This window comes from Dryobates pubescens, chromosome 14 (genome assembly GCF_014839835.1).
Source record: "Dryobates pubescens isolate bDryPub1 chromosome 14, bDryPub1.pri, whole genome shotgun sequence".
Lineage (NCBI taxonomy): Eukaryota > Metazoa > Chordata > Aves > Piciformes > Picidae > Dryobates > Dryobates pubescens.
The window spans coordinates 19,071,378-19,091,085 of NC_071625.1; the positions used below are offsets into that span (position 1 = coordinate 19,071,378).

The 19,708-nt window shown below is 36.5% G+C and overlaps 1 protein-coding gene across 3 annotated transcripts in view; it reads right to left on the reverse strand.

Annotated features, from left to right (window-relative positions):
* Window positions 1–11,021: 11,021 nt before the first annotated feature.
* Window positions 11,022–19,708, reverse strand: part of KHDRBS3 (KH RNA binding domain containing, signal transduction associated 3) — an 85,444-nt gene continuing 76,757 nt past the window's right edge. The window contains exons 9-12 of one of the 3 annotated variants that reach the window (XR_008462600.1): window positions 18,833–18,891; window positions 15,280–15,429; window positions 13,865–13,921; window positions 11,022–11,749 (exon numbers count right to left, since the gene is read on the reverse strand). Coding sequence is in view for 2 of the 3 variants with exons in the window: in XM_054167457.1 (XP_054023432.1) it covers window positions 15,338–15,429; window positions 18,833–18,891 (151 nt within the window). In the remaining variant the exon portion in view is untranslated. Of the gene's footprint in view, window positions 11,750–13,864; window positions 13,922–14,002; window positions 15,430–18,832; window positions 18,892–19,708 lie in introns of those variants that run through there. The other 2 variants (XM_054167457.1, XM_054167456.1) reach the window with 2 other exon arrangements.

Sequence of the window (19,708 nt, forward strand, 5' to 3'; positions counted from 1 at the left end):
TGGTTGTGTTTTGTGGTGGAGATTTTCAACATTGCATTTGCATCCTAGATTGTTTGTCTGTTATCCATTATCCACTTATGTTGCTGGTATACACTGTGGAAGTCAGCTGAAAAATTACAGTAGGAATAAACCCAAACACAAATTAAATAGAAGTCATCCCAAGAGCAGGCAAAAAGAACCCATACGGTAGAATTTTAAGGTGGGGTTTTGCTGTTTGTTTGTTTGTTTGTTTTCAATTTCAAATATATATGCCCTCCAGTACACTGAAATTTAATTGAAAACCTTTAGTCTGATTTAGTAAGCCTGAAAATCTCCCTCTTCTGGAAGAGATCCCTAAATTATTTTTCTGGTTGGGGGGCACTGAAAAGGACTAGGTCTCAGCAGTAATTTAGGGGTGCATCCCAAAAAATATCCAAACCAGGACTCTTACATCTGCAGATATCTGAAAAATATTTTAAAGTCAAATAAGGCATAAGATTAGGAGCTCTTTACTCCCAGGGCATTTCACATGCCTGAAGAACAGCAATTTCTTTGTCTTCTGCTGAAATGCAGCTATCTCTGGGGTAAAGAGAAGCAGCTGTGTAACACCACAGAGTGATGCCACACAGGAACTTGACAGAAAAGGAGAAATCACACGTGAAAGCACAGTAGCATCAGGAACTTTGCTAGACGAGCTGTGCAATCATTACCCTTTCAGATTATTGAGACAGAGGTGGGAATTGGCCTTCCTGTACCACAGGGCCTTTAAACACCCCTATGTGGCAAAGCTTGGAGTTTGATATCTTATTTGAAGCCTGGCAACCACCACCTGATAGGGCCCTTTGCTCTTATACTGCTGCTGTGAGTGCTATTCTGGTGTCATAACAGCAGATACATTTTCATTCAGGAGCAGCATTTGGTTACAGACTATTTGCTGGTACTAATAGCTTGGGCTGCTCCCAAAAAGGGGGAAATAAAAGAAGAAACAAAAATAAAACAAAATAAATAAAACAGGGAAAGCAGCAAATCAAATATGAATCAAAACCTGAGCAACCCATGAAGTCAGTGGGGATGTGAACTCAGATAATAAATATGTGTCTCTGGATGAAAGTTAAAAGGCTTAATAATATAGCTTACTTGCTTCTCGAAGTGGGAAGTGCAGGGTAAAAAAAATAAATAAAAATCAATGGAATAGCTGGAAAACTAAGAGACAAATAACCAGCTTCACCAGAGGCTTAGAAGGTGGTGATGGGTTTGACCAGAAGGGAATTTTGCAGTGGCAAATGTAAAAAGCATCCAAAGAAAGAACACTAAAGTAGTTCTTGTGAGGCTCACAAATTGCTGCTATAAACAAAATGCTGGTGATCTGTTACTACTTTCCATAGGCTTTAAGTCATCAAAGAGATCCCTGGTTTGCACAGCTAGCTTTTGCATGACCTGCTTGGATAGTAGGAGTACACCATGCTGCCACTAATATATGACCCTCTTCAGGAAATTAAGAGGTGGCCTTTACATGCAAAATTTGAGGGATTTATGCACAGGTAATGAGATGTTTTTGAGTATCACTGGAGGTCTGATCTGTACGAACAAAACGGTCACCCTGTACTCAACACTGGTTAGGCCACACCTTGAGTCCTGTGTCCAGTTCTGAGCCCCTCAATTTAAGAAGGACATTGAGACTCTTGAACGTGTCCAGAGAAGGGCAATGAGGCTGGGGAGAGGCCTTGAGCACAAGCCCTACGAGGAGAGGCTGAGGGAGCTGAGATTGTTTAGCCTGGAGAAGAAGAGGCTCAGGGGCTTATTGCTGTCTACAACTACCTGAAGGGTGGTCTCTTCTCCCAGGCCTTCAGCACCAGAACAAGAGGATACAGTCTCAAGCTGCACCAGGGGAAGTTTAGGCTCAAGGTGGGGAAAAGTCCTTCACAGAGAGAGTTTTTAGCAATTGGAATGTGCTGCCCAGGGAGGTGGTGGAGTCACCATCCCTGGAGGTGTTCAAGAGGGGATTGGACATGGCACTTGTTGGCATGGTTTAGTAGTCATAAGGTGTTGGGTGACAAGTTGGACTTGATGATCTTTAAGGTCTTTTTCTAACCTTATTGATTCTATGATTCTATGATCTTCGACAATGCAGGACTCAGACCTGCCTTCATCTGTGTACAGGGACTAAAGGTCTGGCAGCCCTACATACTGAGCTTTTGAAGTAGCCAGCCTGAGCTTTGCATGCTCAGCATCTTAACCAGAAATCAGTACATGAGATAGGCATGGGGCCCTTATCCAAACCTCATCTAGAAGTCAATTGCATTTACATTTTTTTTCTTTTTTTTTTCTTTTCCTTTTTTTTAATCTCCAAGCTATAATTGAAGCACAGTGTTATACATTACCATAGCAGTAGTAGAACAATAGGGCATGGATCTTGCAGCACAGAATGCCGATAGGTTAAAAGAATTTGTGATACTCAATAATTTCAGGGAGTTATTGCAGAGAACAGAGAAATAATATATGGCCCCTAAGGCAGAGCTCTCATTGTGTCAGCAGGAGATAGTTACACCAAAGGCAGTGGGATTTACGCTCCTGATTCTTTCTGCCATGTTGGAAATGGACAGATTTCAGCTACTCTTGGTTATAAAATTAAAATCATTTCTGAATAGTCTCCCTGTTCTCATCTCAACCCATGAGTCTTTCATTGTATTTTCTCCCCCTATCTAGCGGAAGAGTATATACCCTCCCCATGACTATAGAGCAGCTTCATGGGTACCTGGTGGCCAGCCAAGGTCAACCCACCTAAGTAATTTCTCTGTCTTTATTTTGGTCCATGAGCTTAAGAGATCTGCACTTCTTTTTTTTAGTATAAATACAAGCAGCTGTGATTTGCAAGTCTGACCCTACAGACCAAATTTGGAAGTCCATTTGCTTCAGACTGGCAACTTGTGCTTGGGCAAATCATATTCTAAAACAAAGCTGTAAATCTGTTAGGGTTTGCTCAATCCTAATCAAACCGTAATACATTATGCCCAGCTATTTAAAATTCTGACTACTGCTCTTTTGAAAGATATAGATGGATCAGGAGGCCTATCCAAAATTAAAGCTGGGGCTTTTTAATTTTTAAAGCCTCTTCTGTGGAGCTAATAAGAACCTTCACAGATACACGAACTAATGCAGAATCTGTTCAGCCCACTAGATTTGAAATGACAGAGGTGCTCAATAGAAAGTAAACACTAAATTATGATTCACCATTTTTGTGGTTTGGTGTTCTTTTGATTCTAAGAAACTCTTTGAAAAATAAATGCCTGCATAATTGGAAATGCTGCCTGCTCTCTAGATGTACCTACAGTAGAACAAAAGATCTGTGGGGATGATTAACATGTAGCACTGTTTCCCAAGTGCTATCTGATTAACAGCATTCCCATTTACACAATTCTCCACTTGAATTACCAGAACAGGGCAACATCAGTGACAAAAATGGGTCTGGAAGTGGGGTAACATAAGGAAGTTAGCTCTTCCCTGTTATAATTTTGTAATCATCAGGAACTAATTTATAATCAGCTCGCTCACAGTCTGTGTTTGCACAAGAGACATGACAGAGGAGGGAGCACAGACTTCATCTTTAGTGTGTTTATTCTTTACTAAATTAATTCTATTACTGTATTAAAAACTGCAATTATTTCAAAAGCTGTTCATATGGGTCAGTAAGGAGGTGTCAGCTAACATCAGGCAACCAAATGAGGCTTCTAGCACAGGGAAAGAATGCTCTCATGTTCCTCAGGCTAGCCAAATCATACCTGTCTCTCCCCTTCTTCAATCTTCTTCCTATCACAGCTGTCTCTAAAGCAAATTAGAACAACTACAGCCCAGAGTTAGGATCATGTTATGTGGGGTTGATATACCTGAAATATGTAAGCTTTGATATACATTGGAGGGACTGACAGTCCCTGACACTCGAAGTACCTTGGAAAAATCCACAGATTCTTACAGCATCCTTCAAGACTACACTGAACAGAACTCTTGTAACAGTCCCAAGGCCTGTGGGTGAGATGGGAAAAAAAAGATGTGTAAATATCTTTCTATTACCACAATTGACTGGAGAAGGAAAAGTAACAAGAGGAAGGCATATGGTAATTTTTTTACCTCCTTTTAATGCATTTTTACAGAAGAAAAAGCAGAAAGGACCTTTATAGGTTTAGGTTCCTCCCAGCTATCTTCAGTTGAGTTAATGCTTACTAATAAATCCAACAACAGGACAGACTGCACCCTGCATACACCTGCAGAATTTATTCCAAAATTAAATAGTAACTCTGCTCTCAATGCGTGTTTCCCTGCAAACCACTATTTTTCTGGGAAAATGTGAGTTTCTAAGCAATATTGCACCAATGATACCTTTCAAGCTTATTTTGGGGTCTTCTTTGCAGTGCAAAATCATCTGAAGAAAGAATAGAGTGGAATGGAATGGAATGGAATGGAATGGAATGGAATGGAATGGAATGGGATAGAATGGAATGGGATAGAATAGAATAGAATAAACCAGGTTTGAAAAGACCTGTGAGATCACCAAGTCCAACCTATCACCCAACAATATCTAATCAACTAAACCATGGCAACAAGTGCCTCATCCAGTCTCTTTTTAAACACTTCTAGTGATGTGACTCCACCACCTCCCTGGGTTGCACATTCCAACAGCCAATCACTCTCTCTTTGAAGAACTTCTTCCTAACATCCAGCCTAAACCTCCCCTGGCACATCTTGAGACTGTGTCCTCTTATTCTGTTGGCGATTACCTGGGAGAAGAAATTAACCCCACTCCCTGTCTACAACTTCCCTTCAGGTAGCCTACACCCCCTCTTCCTTATCACAACAGCATTTGAAAGTTGGTGAATTCCCTAAATGTTAAGAACCACAGAAGTAAAAAGTCTTTGATTTCCATTAATAGAAGCACTACATTTTTTCTGTTTCCCAGTTAAGTGATATTTCAAAGGGGATTGGAACATTTATACAGCTTCAGATAACTGAGTAAGTACAATGGAGGCTTTTATTTTTCTTCTTTGTGGCATCCATTGGTTATTAGTAGGGGCTGGGTACTAGTATTTTAGCCACTAGGCTGAAATAGGAAATATTTTCCTTCCTATTGTTCTAATTATTTATGCATAGAAATTAAACTTTTTCTAGTGTCAAGATTTTCCTTCAGCCAATGCCATTTAAAATTTTCCTTTAAGCAGTGACTAACATTTATAGCACAACCATAAATTCCCACTTGCACAAGTCCTCTCAGGCAATATTCTAGCTAATCCTCAGATTTAAGATGCTTACAAATAAATAAAACCGTGCAGCCATGTTCAACAGAAGGTTCTGGAAACAAACACCAAGTATGAAAATGCCCTGATAAATATGTACTTTAGAAGGCCATGTCAGAGAATCACTTGGAGCAGAAGCCATGAAAAGAAAGTTTGCCTGTGTTTAGTACTTACAACCAGAGTGTAAAACCTTTGCTGAAGGAAGGAGAAAAGGATAGAAGGCAGGTAACAAACACAGTTACACACACATCCTCTCAATTACTCCTACCTATTTGGAATAGTCCCCTATATACTGTGTGTGTAGCAAACCACACCACTATGAGAGCTATCTTCAGTGATTTTTCTCCAAATACCTATTTATTTTCAGACCCTATCAACAAGCCTGGATTTGGAACAGAAATGTAAGTGGGAATCATGCTTTGCTTCAGACATCTAAGGTTTAAATATCCAAATGGGTTTAACAATTCATGAGTCAAGGAGGAAGAGACAGGTCCTTTTAGGTAAGTCACTTGATCTCGATGCACTTGTGTCTCAAAAACATGTGCTATCCTTTGAGCTTGTTTCTCTTAGTCAACTACAAGGCAAACCTGGGCAGCCAGCCAAGAGTTTGTCATTCAAGTTGTAGATACATAAATCAGAACTGAAAAGTCCATCCAGTTAACAAAATTTAGATATTCCTGTTAACTCAATGAGTAGATGCTGTTTTTCAAGAAGCATAATTTGCAAGTTAGTCACAGCAATATAAAATAGTTCTTAATGTTGTCTGCATGAGGAACAAAAGCTCTGTTGTTATATTAGTATCTGGATCAGCTTAGCGTTACTTTCACTGCTCATAAAGGCAGTAAGGCATGCAGAATACGTATACAATAAACATACAGATAGGGAGAATTTATCTTTGTTAATGAAAGGTATTTTGACCATCTTAGTCCTCACATATTATTCTATTAGCCTGCAAATCAGGACAAAAAGGGTAAAAACAAAAAAGTGCTTTCTTATGATGGTTAGAATTCTTATACAGCAATCACAGATCCATGACTTTCAAGTTTAGACATGGTTATTAGACCTTCCAATCTAGTCTTCTATGAGGAAAACCAAGAGAAGCCCATTCTTCTCTTTGTAGCCTGCTGCCGTGGTTAATCACTCATTGGTAAGCCCAATTTCTCATTTAAAACTGCAGGGTTTTTACACTCGACATTAGTTCTTACTTCTCCCCCTCCCCACCCTCCCCCACCCTATTAGAGTCATTTAGTACTTGTTATTTTCTCCCTGTGTGAGCAATTATAGAACATAATCAAGCTTTTGAAGTCTCTCACAGTGAGATATCTTCTGTCATCTGAATTTTGCTTCTCAAGAGCCCTTACCAAATATGTTAAATTATGTACACGTGCATATAAATAATATTCAGAAGTACACAGTGTCCTTTTAAAGGGGTACTGATTAAGTCATTTACAAAAATTATCTGCTTATAACTTTGAAGGACACCAAAAAAGATTAATTAAATTATTCCTACTACATGAGGGATTGTAATACCAGACTATCTAGATACAGGTATAACCCCCACAAACAAACAAACAAAAAAAGGTAGTTACCACAGACCATACCTGTGATCTATGTTTTTCTGACCTAGAAAGTATCACTTCAATTTTCTAACATATCTATGTCTAAATCAAGAGTGAATTCCAGGGAATAAAAAAAAGGAAGACATTTTACAGATTAGGAGCTATTGTATGTCTCCCCAGGTAGTGCAGAGAATGGAACACTTCAGCTCTGGAATATGGAGGCTTTCCCCTTCTATTCCAGAATTTGAAAACCAAAGGTGCTTTTAGTATTTACATTGCTTTTGATCAATATATCTTCCTCGCCGCTCCAGTCCAGTTTCCTGTTGTGTAATATGCTTTTTTCTTTTTTTTATTTTCATTTCCTCTGATTCAGTATTCAGTATCACTAAGGTTGGAAGAGACCTCAAAGATCATCGAGTGCAACCTGTCACCACAGACCCCATGACTAGAGTAGGGAGGCCACTAGTGCCCACTGCAGGCTTGAACTCATGACTTTCCCATTAAGGGTCTTATGTGCCACCAACTGAGCCACAGACTGGACTTCCAATCTTACTGAGTGTATTAAAGCAAATGCATCTCATGATCACCCCTGTAGAACATACCACCAAAATTCACCATAATCCCTTATGCATTTTTTTTCAAGAGGTAACTGCCTGAGGATCATCTGCTTTCTTGACTTACGCTTCCTTAATTCTGTTGGTCTTAGAGGGACTTTATTCTGATGTACAATCTTCAAGTGAATAATGAAAAAAAAGACCCCCAAAAACCACACAGGCTTTCCTTGTTAATATTCTGGATGAGAAACCATCACTAGAATATTTTAAATATCTAAAGGAATTTTCTATTCAAAACATTTCAAGATAGAGCCTCAAGTGCTGTAAAAAAAGTGAAACTTAGATTAAACAGAATAAGATTAACTTTCACATGTGGATAATTCTGATCAGCATCATCATTAGTCAGATTATTTCAAAAATGCATGTAGGCAGCAGTCACCGTAGTTTATACTTAATCTTCTTATTTGCTTTCAAGTCTGCAATTAACTGTTTCAGAAGGTCTACTGCATTTTAAAAACAATTAAGCATTTATATTGTGATATGAACACTGAAAAATGATTTAATAAAGCCCAAAGCCTGTGAATATGTTTAGCAGAGCAATTCTGTATTAGTCTGACTTCTATGAAGCAAGAGCATCTTCATCGATGGATTTTTGAGCTGGTAATTGCACTATTAGAATAATGAACGTGCAGACAAACGCATTTTCCTTCTTTTTAAGATATTCCTAAATAAATGAGTTTTGTGAGATATAATCTGCGTATTTTCCTCTCAGTAAGAAACCCACAGACAGCAGCTAACTCCACATTAAGAAATCCTGTCAACAGAAGAATGAAAAACAAGCAAACCAAACCAAAAGCAAGGCAATTTACCCAATTAATAAGAAGTGTTTCATCTTCATGAGATCTTTAAGGCACCAGGATCTGTGACAAACAGAACAACCAGTTAAGTTACCACTTGTTCTTTTGCTGTAGAAGACAAGTGACAAGTTCATAGGTTGCTGCTTGAGTAAGCATTCGGAACAGTTCACTGTTCTGCATAAGAGGGCAATGGAAATAGTCTATAGAGGTTGGTTAAAAAAAAAAATAGCTTCCCTTTACTTTTACAAAGGGGCTGGCATTTCAATTCAGATGAAAACTTGTTCTTGATTCTAAATTTCAGTACAAATATAAAGATAGCATCAGTTAACCTATTTTATACCAAATAGTTCTAGTCCTAAAGAACTGGTTAAATGTTTATCTTAGCAAATGCAGAAACAGAGCTCCAATGATTTACATTTGATTTCTCTCAGTATAAGAGTAGAACCTATGTTAGTCAGGCATTTTAGCTCAGTAGCTTTCTGTCTTGAAAGAGGAGCTATTTTGATTACTGGCTATGAAGATTCCAGAGAAATTCTGTCATAAACTTTTATTAAATCTAAATTATTTTAATTTCATAATTTTCATGTACATCTTTGACTGAAAAGTAAAAGTTTCCATGAAGTCTGTTCCCTAATTGGCTATTTTTAGGAATGACATTTCATACATTTTTAATACTTTCCAAATGAAGAACCTTAAAAAGAACTACACAGCAAAGCAACTTTATTTCTGCCATCAGCTATGGTTTCTAAGCAGTTTTGAAAATCCAAGTGTGCCAGAGATATTCTCTTGCCTTGCAGTTGTAGAGAAAGCCTGCCTGAAGACAGGGGTCAATGCACTGCAAACTCATTGAAGTATCTGAGGCCGCACAAACATTTATCATCTTAGAAATATATGCTTTAACACTAAATACCTTAAATAATTTCCATTACCAAAGGGTTTTTTCTCCCCATTAAACAAATGCAGCTGTCTTGAACAAAATTGCTGAGCTTGTGAAAACAATTCTCAACCTCTTCATCCAATTAATCTTTTTCATAAACTTAAAGATACTCCAATTTTTGCTGCACATTTACTCGGCAGTAACCGTGTTAAGGTTCTTGGACATTGGTAACCTGGAAACTCTACTGAGTTGGAGCTTTTAGCACACAATTGTAAAACTGCTACAAAAATATAACACCAAAAAAAGGTTAAAAAACCCTGCAAGGTTGTGGGATAAAAAAGGAAGCAGAACCATTCAAGGGCAGATTTGATCCTATTAAATATATATATATATATATATATATATATATATGAATACAATGATAGGTAGTGAAGTTTACCTTTTAATTTTGATCTATTAAGTTTTTGGTTATTTGCACAGAACTGCAAAGTTCCAACTTGAAAAGTATGTTCTGCAATGTAATTTAGAAATATGTATGATCTTAAGATCTGTTTTAATGCATGCAGTCATACAGTATTTCATATATTTATTATGTACCTCAAATGGGGTGAAATCAGCATAAACGTTTTGCAAAGACTGTGATGTAGACTGGACAACTCATGGGAAGCAGCAGGCTCATGTCATTGCTCAAAGCCTCTAAGAAAGGCAGCAACGTGTAGAGCTGGTATCACAGAACAGAGCACCAGGACTGTCCTAGTGTAGGTTAAAGCCATCAAAGACAGCGCTGACAATGCCAATGGTCTCTTGAAGTCAATGACAACATTATTTCAATGAGACCAAGATTCCACTCTGAATAGATAAATCTCTACCTTGTGATTATAATCAGCAGGCTTCGAAATACAGAGTCAGTCTTCAAAGTTCTTAGTGAAATGAAGCAAAGTACTTGCAAGATAAACAGCTGGATAGTCTGCAGTCAACCACCTTTGACTGGACCCTTAACAGTTCCTGTGGCAGGATACTCAGGACAACATCTCAGAGAAACTGACAGATTTTCTAGATAGCTCTGATAGTCACATATTAAAATAAGTTATACTAGCAAAAATATTTTAGTAGTGACTTGACTTCAGAGTGGAAGGCTTGCTACTTCACTCCTTAAATAGTGCATAGCACTCCTCAAATGAAATTCTGTTGGTAATCCTGGTCTCGAGTCCAAATTATAGCAAGTGAAATTGCATTCTCTTTATCTATATTCCCCCCTATAGCATCCATATACAATTTTTATACTTGGCTAGCATTTGCAATGTTTGGTGCTGTTCCACACCAGAGGTTCCTGCCCATCACTCTGAAGGGAATGATTACACTTCTTTTATGCTTATTCAAAGGTTTTTGCATTTTGCTTTTACTTATTTAAATAATTACTATTGCTTGGTGGGGAAAATATTGCAGAAATGCAGTTATAGTACAGTGAGAGATAATGGGAAGGAAAATCTTTTTAGATTGTGAGAATAACTGAGAAACTGTAAATATTTGAAGGTTAAAGAGACAGTTGGTTGTTTTTTTTTTTTACACTGTCAAAGTTTTATTAATCTATTAAGGAATATATTTTACTCAAGACACTTTGATCCATGCCATGGTTAATTTTCTCCACATCCTCATACATTTCAAAGCTACCCTTCAGTAGTCAGTATATGGTATAAGAAGTTATGAATGCTAAAGAGAAGGCGTGTGGTATGAAACTATTAAGTGATATTGCTTATTTTAAAAATAAACAAGACAGACCCAAATTATGCTTCCTTAGGATAAATTTGGGATTTAGTGAAGGAAAAATGCATCTGATAGAAGCATAGTGAGGAATGGGCCACATACTTTGAAAGTAGCATTTAGGAAAAAAAGAACACAAAAGGTGAAATTATCAGAATTTTATTTATGTTACAAATCATCACAATCACAATCAATATAAAACAGAAAGCACTGAGGAAATGTGACTGTTAGATACAAGATTTGAGGTGTAAAAGCCTCATCCAAGACTTTACTACTAGAAAAACTGTGCTGTTTATTAAACATTTCGATGCATCGAACACCAAGTGAAGAGAATAAGCAGCATATTATAATTGACAGCAATTAAACCACCTTCAGTTATACAAGTTTCTGAAGTGAGAAGTTGAAGTATCATTTCTACCCAAGTTTTCTTTTGGGTAGGCCTGTTTACAATTAGCTGTCATGAAAAGCTTCAGCATAAACCACCAATCTTTGTTTTCACTTCTCCATGTTGTTCATACATTAGACAAGCTATTTCCAAAAGCATTTAAATTCTAGCCATGAGATTCCACACACTCTCTTCCACTTGCCGCATTAGGTTAGAAAAGAACTAAAGGAACATGAAGTTGCATTATTGCTTTGTAACAGGATCTTAGATGGAAATTCTTTATTGAGTTCCAAATAAAACATTGTCACATTACTATACAATTAAGAGTTTAAATATACAACTACTTTAAAAAGTGTATACTGTTGTACACTTTAAGGCTTTAATACAAGAAATACTGAACAGGATTTTCATACTCCGTAGCCTGTCTTCTCGTCTAGGCACACGGGTAAGAACAATGCTCTAAGCAGTCCATAATGAACACAGCAGAAGTTCCTGGAAAAGAGCAAAATAATATTTATTGGTATACATCTTGAGATTAATGACTATGAATTCTCTGAAGACTGTCAGATTATAAGCAGTGGGATGAGGCAATTATGCATACAATGTATGGAGATTTATGGAAACCACTGCAGCAACTGCCATCATTGAAATTCAGCACAAACCAACAAAAAGGTTCAATAAAGGCAAACTAATGCAGTACAAATGCAACAAAAATGTTCAATAAAGGCAAGCTAATAATATGATTAATTATAATCATTAACATTGCTTATGATTGATTATAATAATTGATATTAACTTGACTTGGTAACTTGCTGTACCATACAGCAATTGACCAGTGTTAGAATACAAACCCTATCAGAATGGATAAAAGCTTCTAAGGTTACTTCACAGTAAAAGAAAGACTGCCTTCTACATCAATTTTTATTTGTAAAATTTAGAGACCTTTCCAGATGTTTCTTGCCTCTTAAAAGTTTAATGGATTTCATTTCAGAGATTACTCCAAAGGAAAAAAATAAGAAAAACACCACAGAAATGCAACAGCAGACAATGTTTCTTTCAGGAACTGTCAAGAGACGTTCTGTACTACAAATACGTAGTTTATCTAACACCAGCCATATGACCACTGACTACCCCATCTTGTCAGATGCACATCTGGCACATGACCAAAGCAATAATTTCTGACCACAGGATAGGTTTGCTTTTAGCAAGGAGGAGAATTTTCTTTTAATTTACTCCTGTGACCTAAAACATGCAGTCATACAACACCCTGTCACCCAGCAGTGCACCTTAACAGCTTCTGCATGATTTGTCAGGGAGACACTCTTTCCCACAAATGGAAACTGCAACAATTTAAAGGCTTGTAGAACCCTCAGGGCAGAGTAGCAGAGAGTGGAACAAAAGCATATTGACACATATATTCTCCATAGGAGGCGCTAAGGAATGAGCTGGATAAATATCACAGAAGGTTGAATTCACTTCTGTTACAATTTGTCTAGTAGCCATCCTTACTGCTATTTAGTTGCAATCCATCCAGTCTCATCATAGACAGTATGAAATTTCATATTTACAAATGAAAAGTTATGTAACTCATCATATTATGCAATTTAAGAAGAAAACAGAGATTTGGACAATGACATAATATATTAAAAAAATATATAAAAATTCTACCACTCAGTTTTGCCATAGCAATTTTAGCAGCTGGTATCAAATATTTGCCCTTTGAGCCTCACAGTGTAGAAACCTCCAAGATCTGTTAACCTTAAAAGAGTCTTTGCTTTAAATCTTCAGAATACTCTCAAAATTGTTCTAAAGCCATTTGGTATGTAAAAAACATTCCTTTAGCCTGTGACAACAGTCTCTTAAATTTACTGTGGTATGCAGAGGCAGTGCAATGTATGCAATACTTCAAAGCACAGAGCTCTATTTATCTAAGTCATGTCAACCACAGGCACTGAGATCATAATGTTAGCTGGAAGAATTACCATTCCAAGTAGGAAATAATAATAATAAAGAAAACCTGTTTAAAATCTAAGCATGAATACAGTTAAATTTATATGTTGAATTCACCAGAAACAGTAGAGCTAGCTATTCTTCAGCTGATGTTTCTCAATGTGTTTGTTCTCCTTCATTTGTGTCAAAAATTCAGCTTGCTTCTGGTTCAGAGAAGCCTGACTTAGAAAACCAAACTGTTACACAGAATGCTTTCTTCACCTTTGGAACACCATTTTAGACATGCTTGCTGACCAGATTAGAGTCTGAAATTCCCATTTGAACTCTGTTAGTATAAATTAAACACATTTACTTACACCTTCCTTTGTCCAATGAAATTTTAAGTGGTTGGAATACTCTCAAAGCTATGTATATCTTTCAATAAACTAACAGTCAGAGGACAGTGTCCACACACTGGAAAACAGTTTAATGTTCTGTTCAGTGATAGTTTAGAACTGTGAGTTTTCCCACAAGAACTGAACACAGCCAATGATTTTTGCTGGCTTCCAGTAAATGCAAATGCCATGAAAATTCAATCCTTGTATATTAAGAACTAAGGACCTGATCAGAAGCTCTATTATTTATTTGATAATTTCACAGATCAGTAAAGGCACCTACCAAAGCATCAGAAGACTAAGGTTTTTGTTCTCTTGGCTGTCCAAGGAGGTGGATCCCCTGACAAGAGAAAATAAAGATCTTTACTATATTTCAAAGACTTTCAAATAAAAACTAAAGAAAACAATGCAAATCAAACTGATTAATAGCAACTCAATGATTAAGAAAAAGCTTTAGATAGCATTTGTAACGTTTAAATTACTAGAATTTATGGAAAAATAATATATTACAAACTATTGGTTATGAGGTTTTACAGTTGTTTAATAGGGAATAGTTTGTCCAAATTTAACTAGCTAAGCTAAGGCTTTTTAGATTACTAATACAAACTAAACGTTTTAAAATGAGAATTTATGTGTCCTCAAAGTCTTTCCTACATTCTAGAATGAAACTTTCTAAGTTGTACCCTCCCTGTTTTTATTGGTTATAAATTAAGTGAGATTAAAATCTTATTTGATTTATTTACCTTTGCAAATGAAGACCGTTTTAAGGGTTACACATCCTCTGCCTCTGACGAAAGCGACCTCAATTAGTCAAGTCAGAAAGTCTTTAAAAGCTTTGTGTTTATTGCTTCCAGCACGGAGCGAGGTGGTCATTAACGTACCAAAATTCTCATAAAGTTGCACTAGTGAAAAAATGCTCAACAAGATGAAAACTAGTCACATCTTTTTCAGAAAATTCATTAGCTATTTTAAACCATTTTTAACAAAAAGTATTTTGATTTAATGTGGCACTCACGCAGATCCATACCATTTGGATACTTTAAACAGCATTTATATCTATTGTGAGTAGACCGATAGACATTTAGGTTTATACCATTTTTGTTTAGAAGAAGTTGTGCAATGTTTAATGTGAGCCTTTTATGCTTGTAACTGTTAAGCATTTCTCCCTGTTTACTACTATTTATGAAGTTTTATTATAAGATAAAGCATAAAATTAATCTCACACACACTGATTTTCTTTCAAAAGTTTATTTAGTATCAAGCAAGGGTAAAACTTTGCTTAACACTACAGAACATTTCAAGACTTGAGTTACAAAATACCACATTATTTGCATTTGTAATTTGCTTCCCTTTTTACGCATGTTTGCAAAGAGATAATCTAGCAAATGGCTGAAAATAAAAGCTAAAAACTAAGTTGTTGAAAACCTTTAAAATAAAAGGTTACGCTTATGTTAAAAGAATGGACTAACATATTTAGTAAACCTATTTTTTTGTTGTTGTTTAACACTAGTTAATCAAAGGTTATTTTTTTGATCACCTATTTTTTCAAATACAGTTTGGAAATAACAAAGTTCCTTGCTTTACACATCCTTCTGTCCAGGTTGTTCCTTCCACAAAGTATTTTAAGTTCAGTCCATCCATTCAGATTTTTATGCACTTTGATTTAAAAAAAAGGGATTGTTCATAGAAAAAAATTACTTTGAACAGTATACAGGACTGGTGGAGATTGGATATTTCACAACATCAGACAGTACAATCAGTATCTGGCATATGGCTGGTCTCTGTAGACTCCTTTTGTTGTCCTTGCAGAAGGTGCCTTGTGTCGTGAGTTGCTCCATTCTTCTTGCCCTTCAAGAAGGGAAAAATAGTTAATGTTCCTTCCAGTGTTCTCAAATGTTAAACATTTTTTCTTATATAATTGTGAATTGGATAATGAAATTATTTACAGAAACCAAGGTGTACAACGTGAAATCTGACACTTGAACAAAAAAAACAACCAACCAACCAAAAAAAACCCACCCTGGGTACAACACATTCCCACGAGCTATCCCACGATGCTTTTCCCGCATGTAACAGCAGAGAGTGCAACCGGCTAATGGCAAAAATCTTTAGGGCTCTGCAAGTATAGCAAATGTTAGCTATAGTAGCAAATCTACAAATAATTAGGATGAAATGAATGGATGACATGAAGTATATATGGGCAAATAAGCTACCCTCAGAAAAGTTTCTTTGCATCAGTACCAACTTAGGTTTAATTCAGATATGCAACCCAATAGTGAAAAGCCTTGACTATCACTACAAACAGTTGTGGCTTTTAACAATCTGGGGAGACATTCAATGTCACTGTCAACATCCACTTCCTCTAAAATATAAGAAATAGGAAAGCAGAGGATAAAAAATTAAAAGGGCAAAAGCAGTTGCTTGCTTGAATTTTGAAAATGAAGTTTGCAAAAAACTTAAGCTATATTTAATAGATCCTAGTCATACCACATTTTAGTGGTAATAAATGTTAACAAAAAGTAGCAAAGTGTCATCTTCAATGAGTTGGAACTACTTTGCCAGGCATTTACAAGAAGAGGGGAAACACATGGCTAAGTGCAGAGTATGGCAAGACAGTAAACTTTTAACAGGTAGACTTTTAACAAGTAAATTCAAGTCAGTAGTACATCAGAGAGAAAAAGAAAAAAAAACAGCAACCAGAGAACAAAAAAAAACCTCAATGAACCAAACAAAAACAACCAAACCAAAACAAATAATGTTTCAAAAGTGAAAAAATAAACAAAAGGCAAACCTCTGACAACAGTGTATGTGCTTCCATATTTATTTTGTGAGAATTGCCCTGCCCTAAGCAGACAGGAGTCTAAGTGAACCCAACCCAATTCAGAAATTAAGGGTGGAAACCAAATGTTTCATAACCCAAATAAGGGGGTGGGGGGGGTGGGTGTAGAGAAAAAAAACAAAAAGGGGGTCAACAGTCAAAGCATCCCTGTACTTTGAATGGTAAGACATAACTTGCTCAGACATCTGAAATTAGGTGACGAGAATCCCATAAATCAAGGGTTAATTTTAACAATCTCTCCATAGAAGCTTCACCCCTGATACGTAACTTAAAAAAAAAGTAAGTTGTTGCTTACAGAGCCCAGGTTATATATCATACCTAGACAGTCAGAACATTTGCCTAGGAGGTAAAAGGAACAAGTTCAAATTTGGTGTAACCTGACAAAATTAAAAATGTACCTCCGGCAACTTCCACCAGAATCTGGTAACAGAATAGCATAAACAAGCAACCTTTTGTGCTGCTTTATCATACAGAAAGCAAGGCATATAGCAATGAAGGAAAAGAATCCTTGCCTAAAAGTGAAGGCAATTGGCTGAGAGGTAAGAATTCAAAAAACCCTAGCTTTTAAGCACCATTCCAAGAAACAGTTTGAATGGTAAAAGTCTTGGTTACAGTTTAAGGGGAGTACTTGCTCCTTTTCAATCAATTGGTCAAATCAGAGGGCAAATAAAGAGTCACCTTAATTTTTATCAGTTTTAAATTTGGTGCCATTCAGGGTTCTGAATCCTAAAAACACTGATTTTCTTCCTACAGCCTCTGGACTGACATCTGAGCTTCACAGGAGAAACACTTCAGGTACTTCCTGGGAATCTGTTTCCTCCTGGAAGGTACTAGGAAATTTGCTCACTATGGAGTCTAATGAATTTTGGTTTGATGCACCTAATGTTCTTACATGCTCTACGGATGATTAATGGTACGTAATTCTGCATTTGAGAATCAGCTAGTTAAGAAATGAAGAGTATGGGCATTTATTTATATGTGCAAAAATTTCAGTGGGTGTAACATATAATCATTCTTCAAGGTATTTATAGTCTTCCTCTCAACTTGAGCAAATACATCACTTAATATTCTGAGTGGCTGTGTGATTTGATAAATAGAACACGAGTTTTAAATGCAAAAGCAATGAGAAATCCGTATTTTCAACCCTAAATACTCAATCTACATTTTTCCCCATCAGTCAACTCTATCTGCATTAAGCAGTTTCAGACATTTTTTTCTCCCCATAAATTTTCAATTCATGAAATAGTCTTAGAAATGTCAGGCTTATAATGGTAAATGCTGCATTATTTTAATGCTGAAATAAAGATTTAGGCTATATATCAACAGCAACTGAAAGTGCTGGGAGACAGAACCATTTAAAGGGACCTCCCCTTGATGAGCTGACTTTCCCCTTAAGCAAAATAATTAGTTTAAGCAGACAACATTGAGCGAACTTCTTTATTAGGTGCATTTATCACAACAACTTGAGGTAATGTTAGTTTTCAGCAGGATGCACTTCTAAATAGAGTTCAGAAAAGACACCATGCAAACATTTAAGCACAGCTCTGAACTCACTGAAGTATCCATTACCCAGAATCACAACTCTTTTACACTAGTTACTACCAATCCCCAACTGTTTTGAAACTCGAGTGATCTAGATCATGTTTCTCTAATCTCTACCCAGAGATTTAACATTTAGCTCTTAACCAAAGGTGTCTTTTATTTATCACGCTTTATGCTTCTAATCTATAATGAATTCTTTTAATTAAACCCGTAAACGATCATAATTTAAGTTCCAAAAAAATGTGACCTTTACCACTGCCATATGTTTTTTGCTTCATTACACATTGTTTTGTCTCCATACGAGTAACCCACTGCCCCCATGTCCATTAGCTACCTAAAGTACTTTCATAACCTTTACATAACGACTCCCTGCTTGATTTCACAAGACTGATGCATGAAAATGAACCAATACAAAGATCATACAAGTCTAAACTGCACTCAATTCGGCCCTGGTTCAGCTGAGAATTTCAGGACATTTTTACCTCGTACCAAGTTTCAGTGCCAGTTGAACCGCTAGGAAGCATTTCCTTTCAGGTCCTGAAAAACTGTTCTACACTCCCTGTTGTTTTTTTTTTCCCCCTCAAACCTCATTGAATGTGACATGAATTGGGTACTTACAGCACAATTCAGATTTTAGTTTTTTATTTCTTTGATCTTAGTTTCACATAACTATGTTAGCTAACAGAAATATAGAAACCCCCTTCAGTATTTTTCTCAATAACCACATTATGAGCTCTGTGACAGTGGAGGGATCCCCAAACAGCTGTTACCCACTGCAGAACTGGAGCCTGCCTACTGAAATCCTTCTTTGATTATATTTTTTCAGGAGTCTACTATGACGGCAACCATTCAGCTCATGTATCTACTTACCATAAGAGTCATATGTTTCTTCACTTAGTCCATGGCCGTAGTCATAATAATCTGCTCCACTGCACAGAAGAAAGGAAGTAGGAAGAACAAGAAATAAAGCAGTTATGTTTTGAGAGGCAACTATTATTGTTACACATTCTACCTTTGAAAAAAAGAAAGTTTGAAGGATATGGATGTGCCCTAAGATAAGAAAGGTAAGCATGTAATAATGACAGCTTAAGACCTGTTTATTAATTAGACAAGAAACCATGTCTATTTCCCATGTAGAGATTCTTTACATCACTGAGTCCATAGTGTAAATACAGATGTAGGAATTTTACATAGAAATTATAATTGGGAAGGTTGAATATCTGAGAGGCCAAATGAAAGAAGAGTAGGTAGTGTAGGTACTGAACCAATTCATTTGTCAAGAACTCATTAACTACCGTTGCCTAGTTATTTTGACTTTGCATCTTTGAATTCACTGATAAAAATGCAATAAAGGACAAGAACCTTGCTGGTCAGAGTTACACAGTTGCCACACATGCACAAGTTCCAGTATTTTCAAAACAAATGTGTATTTATGTAAATGCTATCCTTTTAGAAGGCAGACAAGAAATGAGACAATAAGAACCAAGTTAAAAGAAGAAATCTGCATTCATTAGGATTCGGATGTATGAATACCACAACCATGGCCCAAAGAATGAAGACTAAAGAACAAGCCTTACTACAAACTATAGTTTCATATTTCATGTAAACAGAAAAAGTCTATTAGATGTGTTTGTACACATCAAAAGTAAGTATTTTGTTTCCTTCCTACCACAGCCAGACCCATGGGCTGATGTTATTTGTAAAATACTCCATAAACTGACGCTACCAAGTCATTACCTTCTGAGT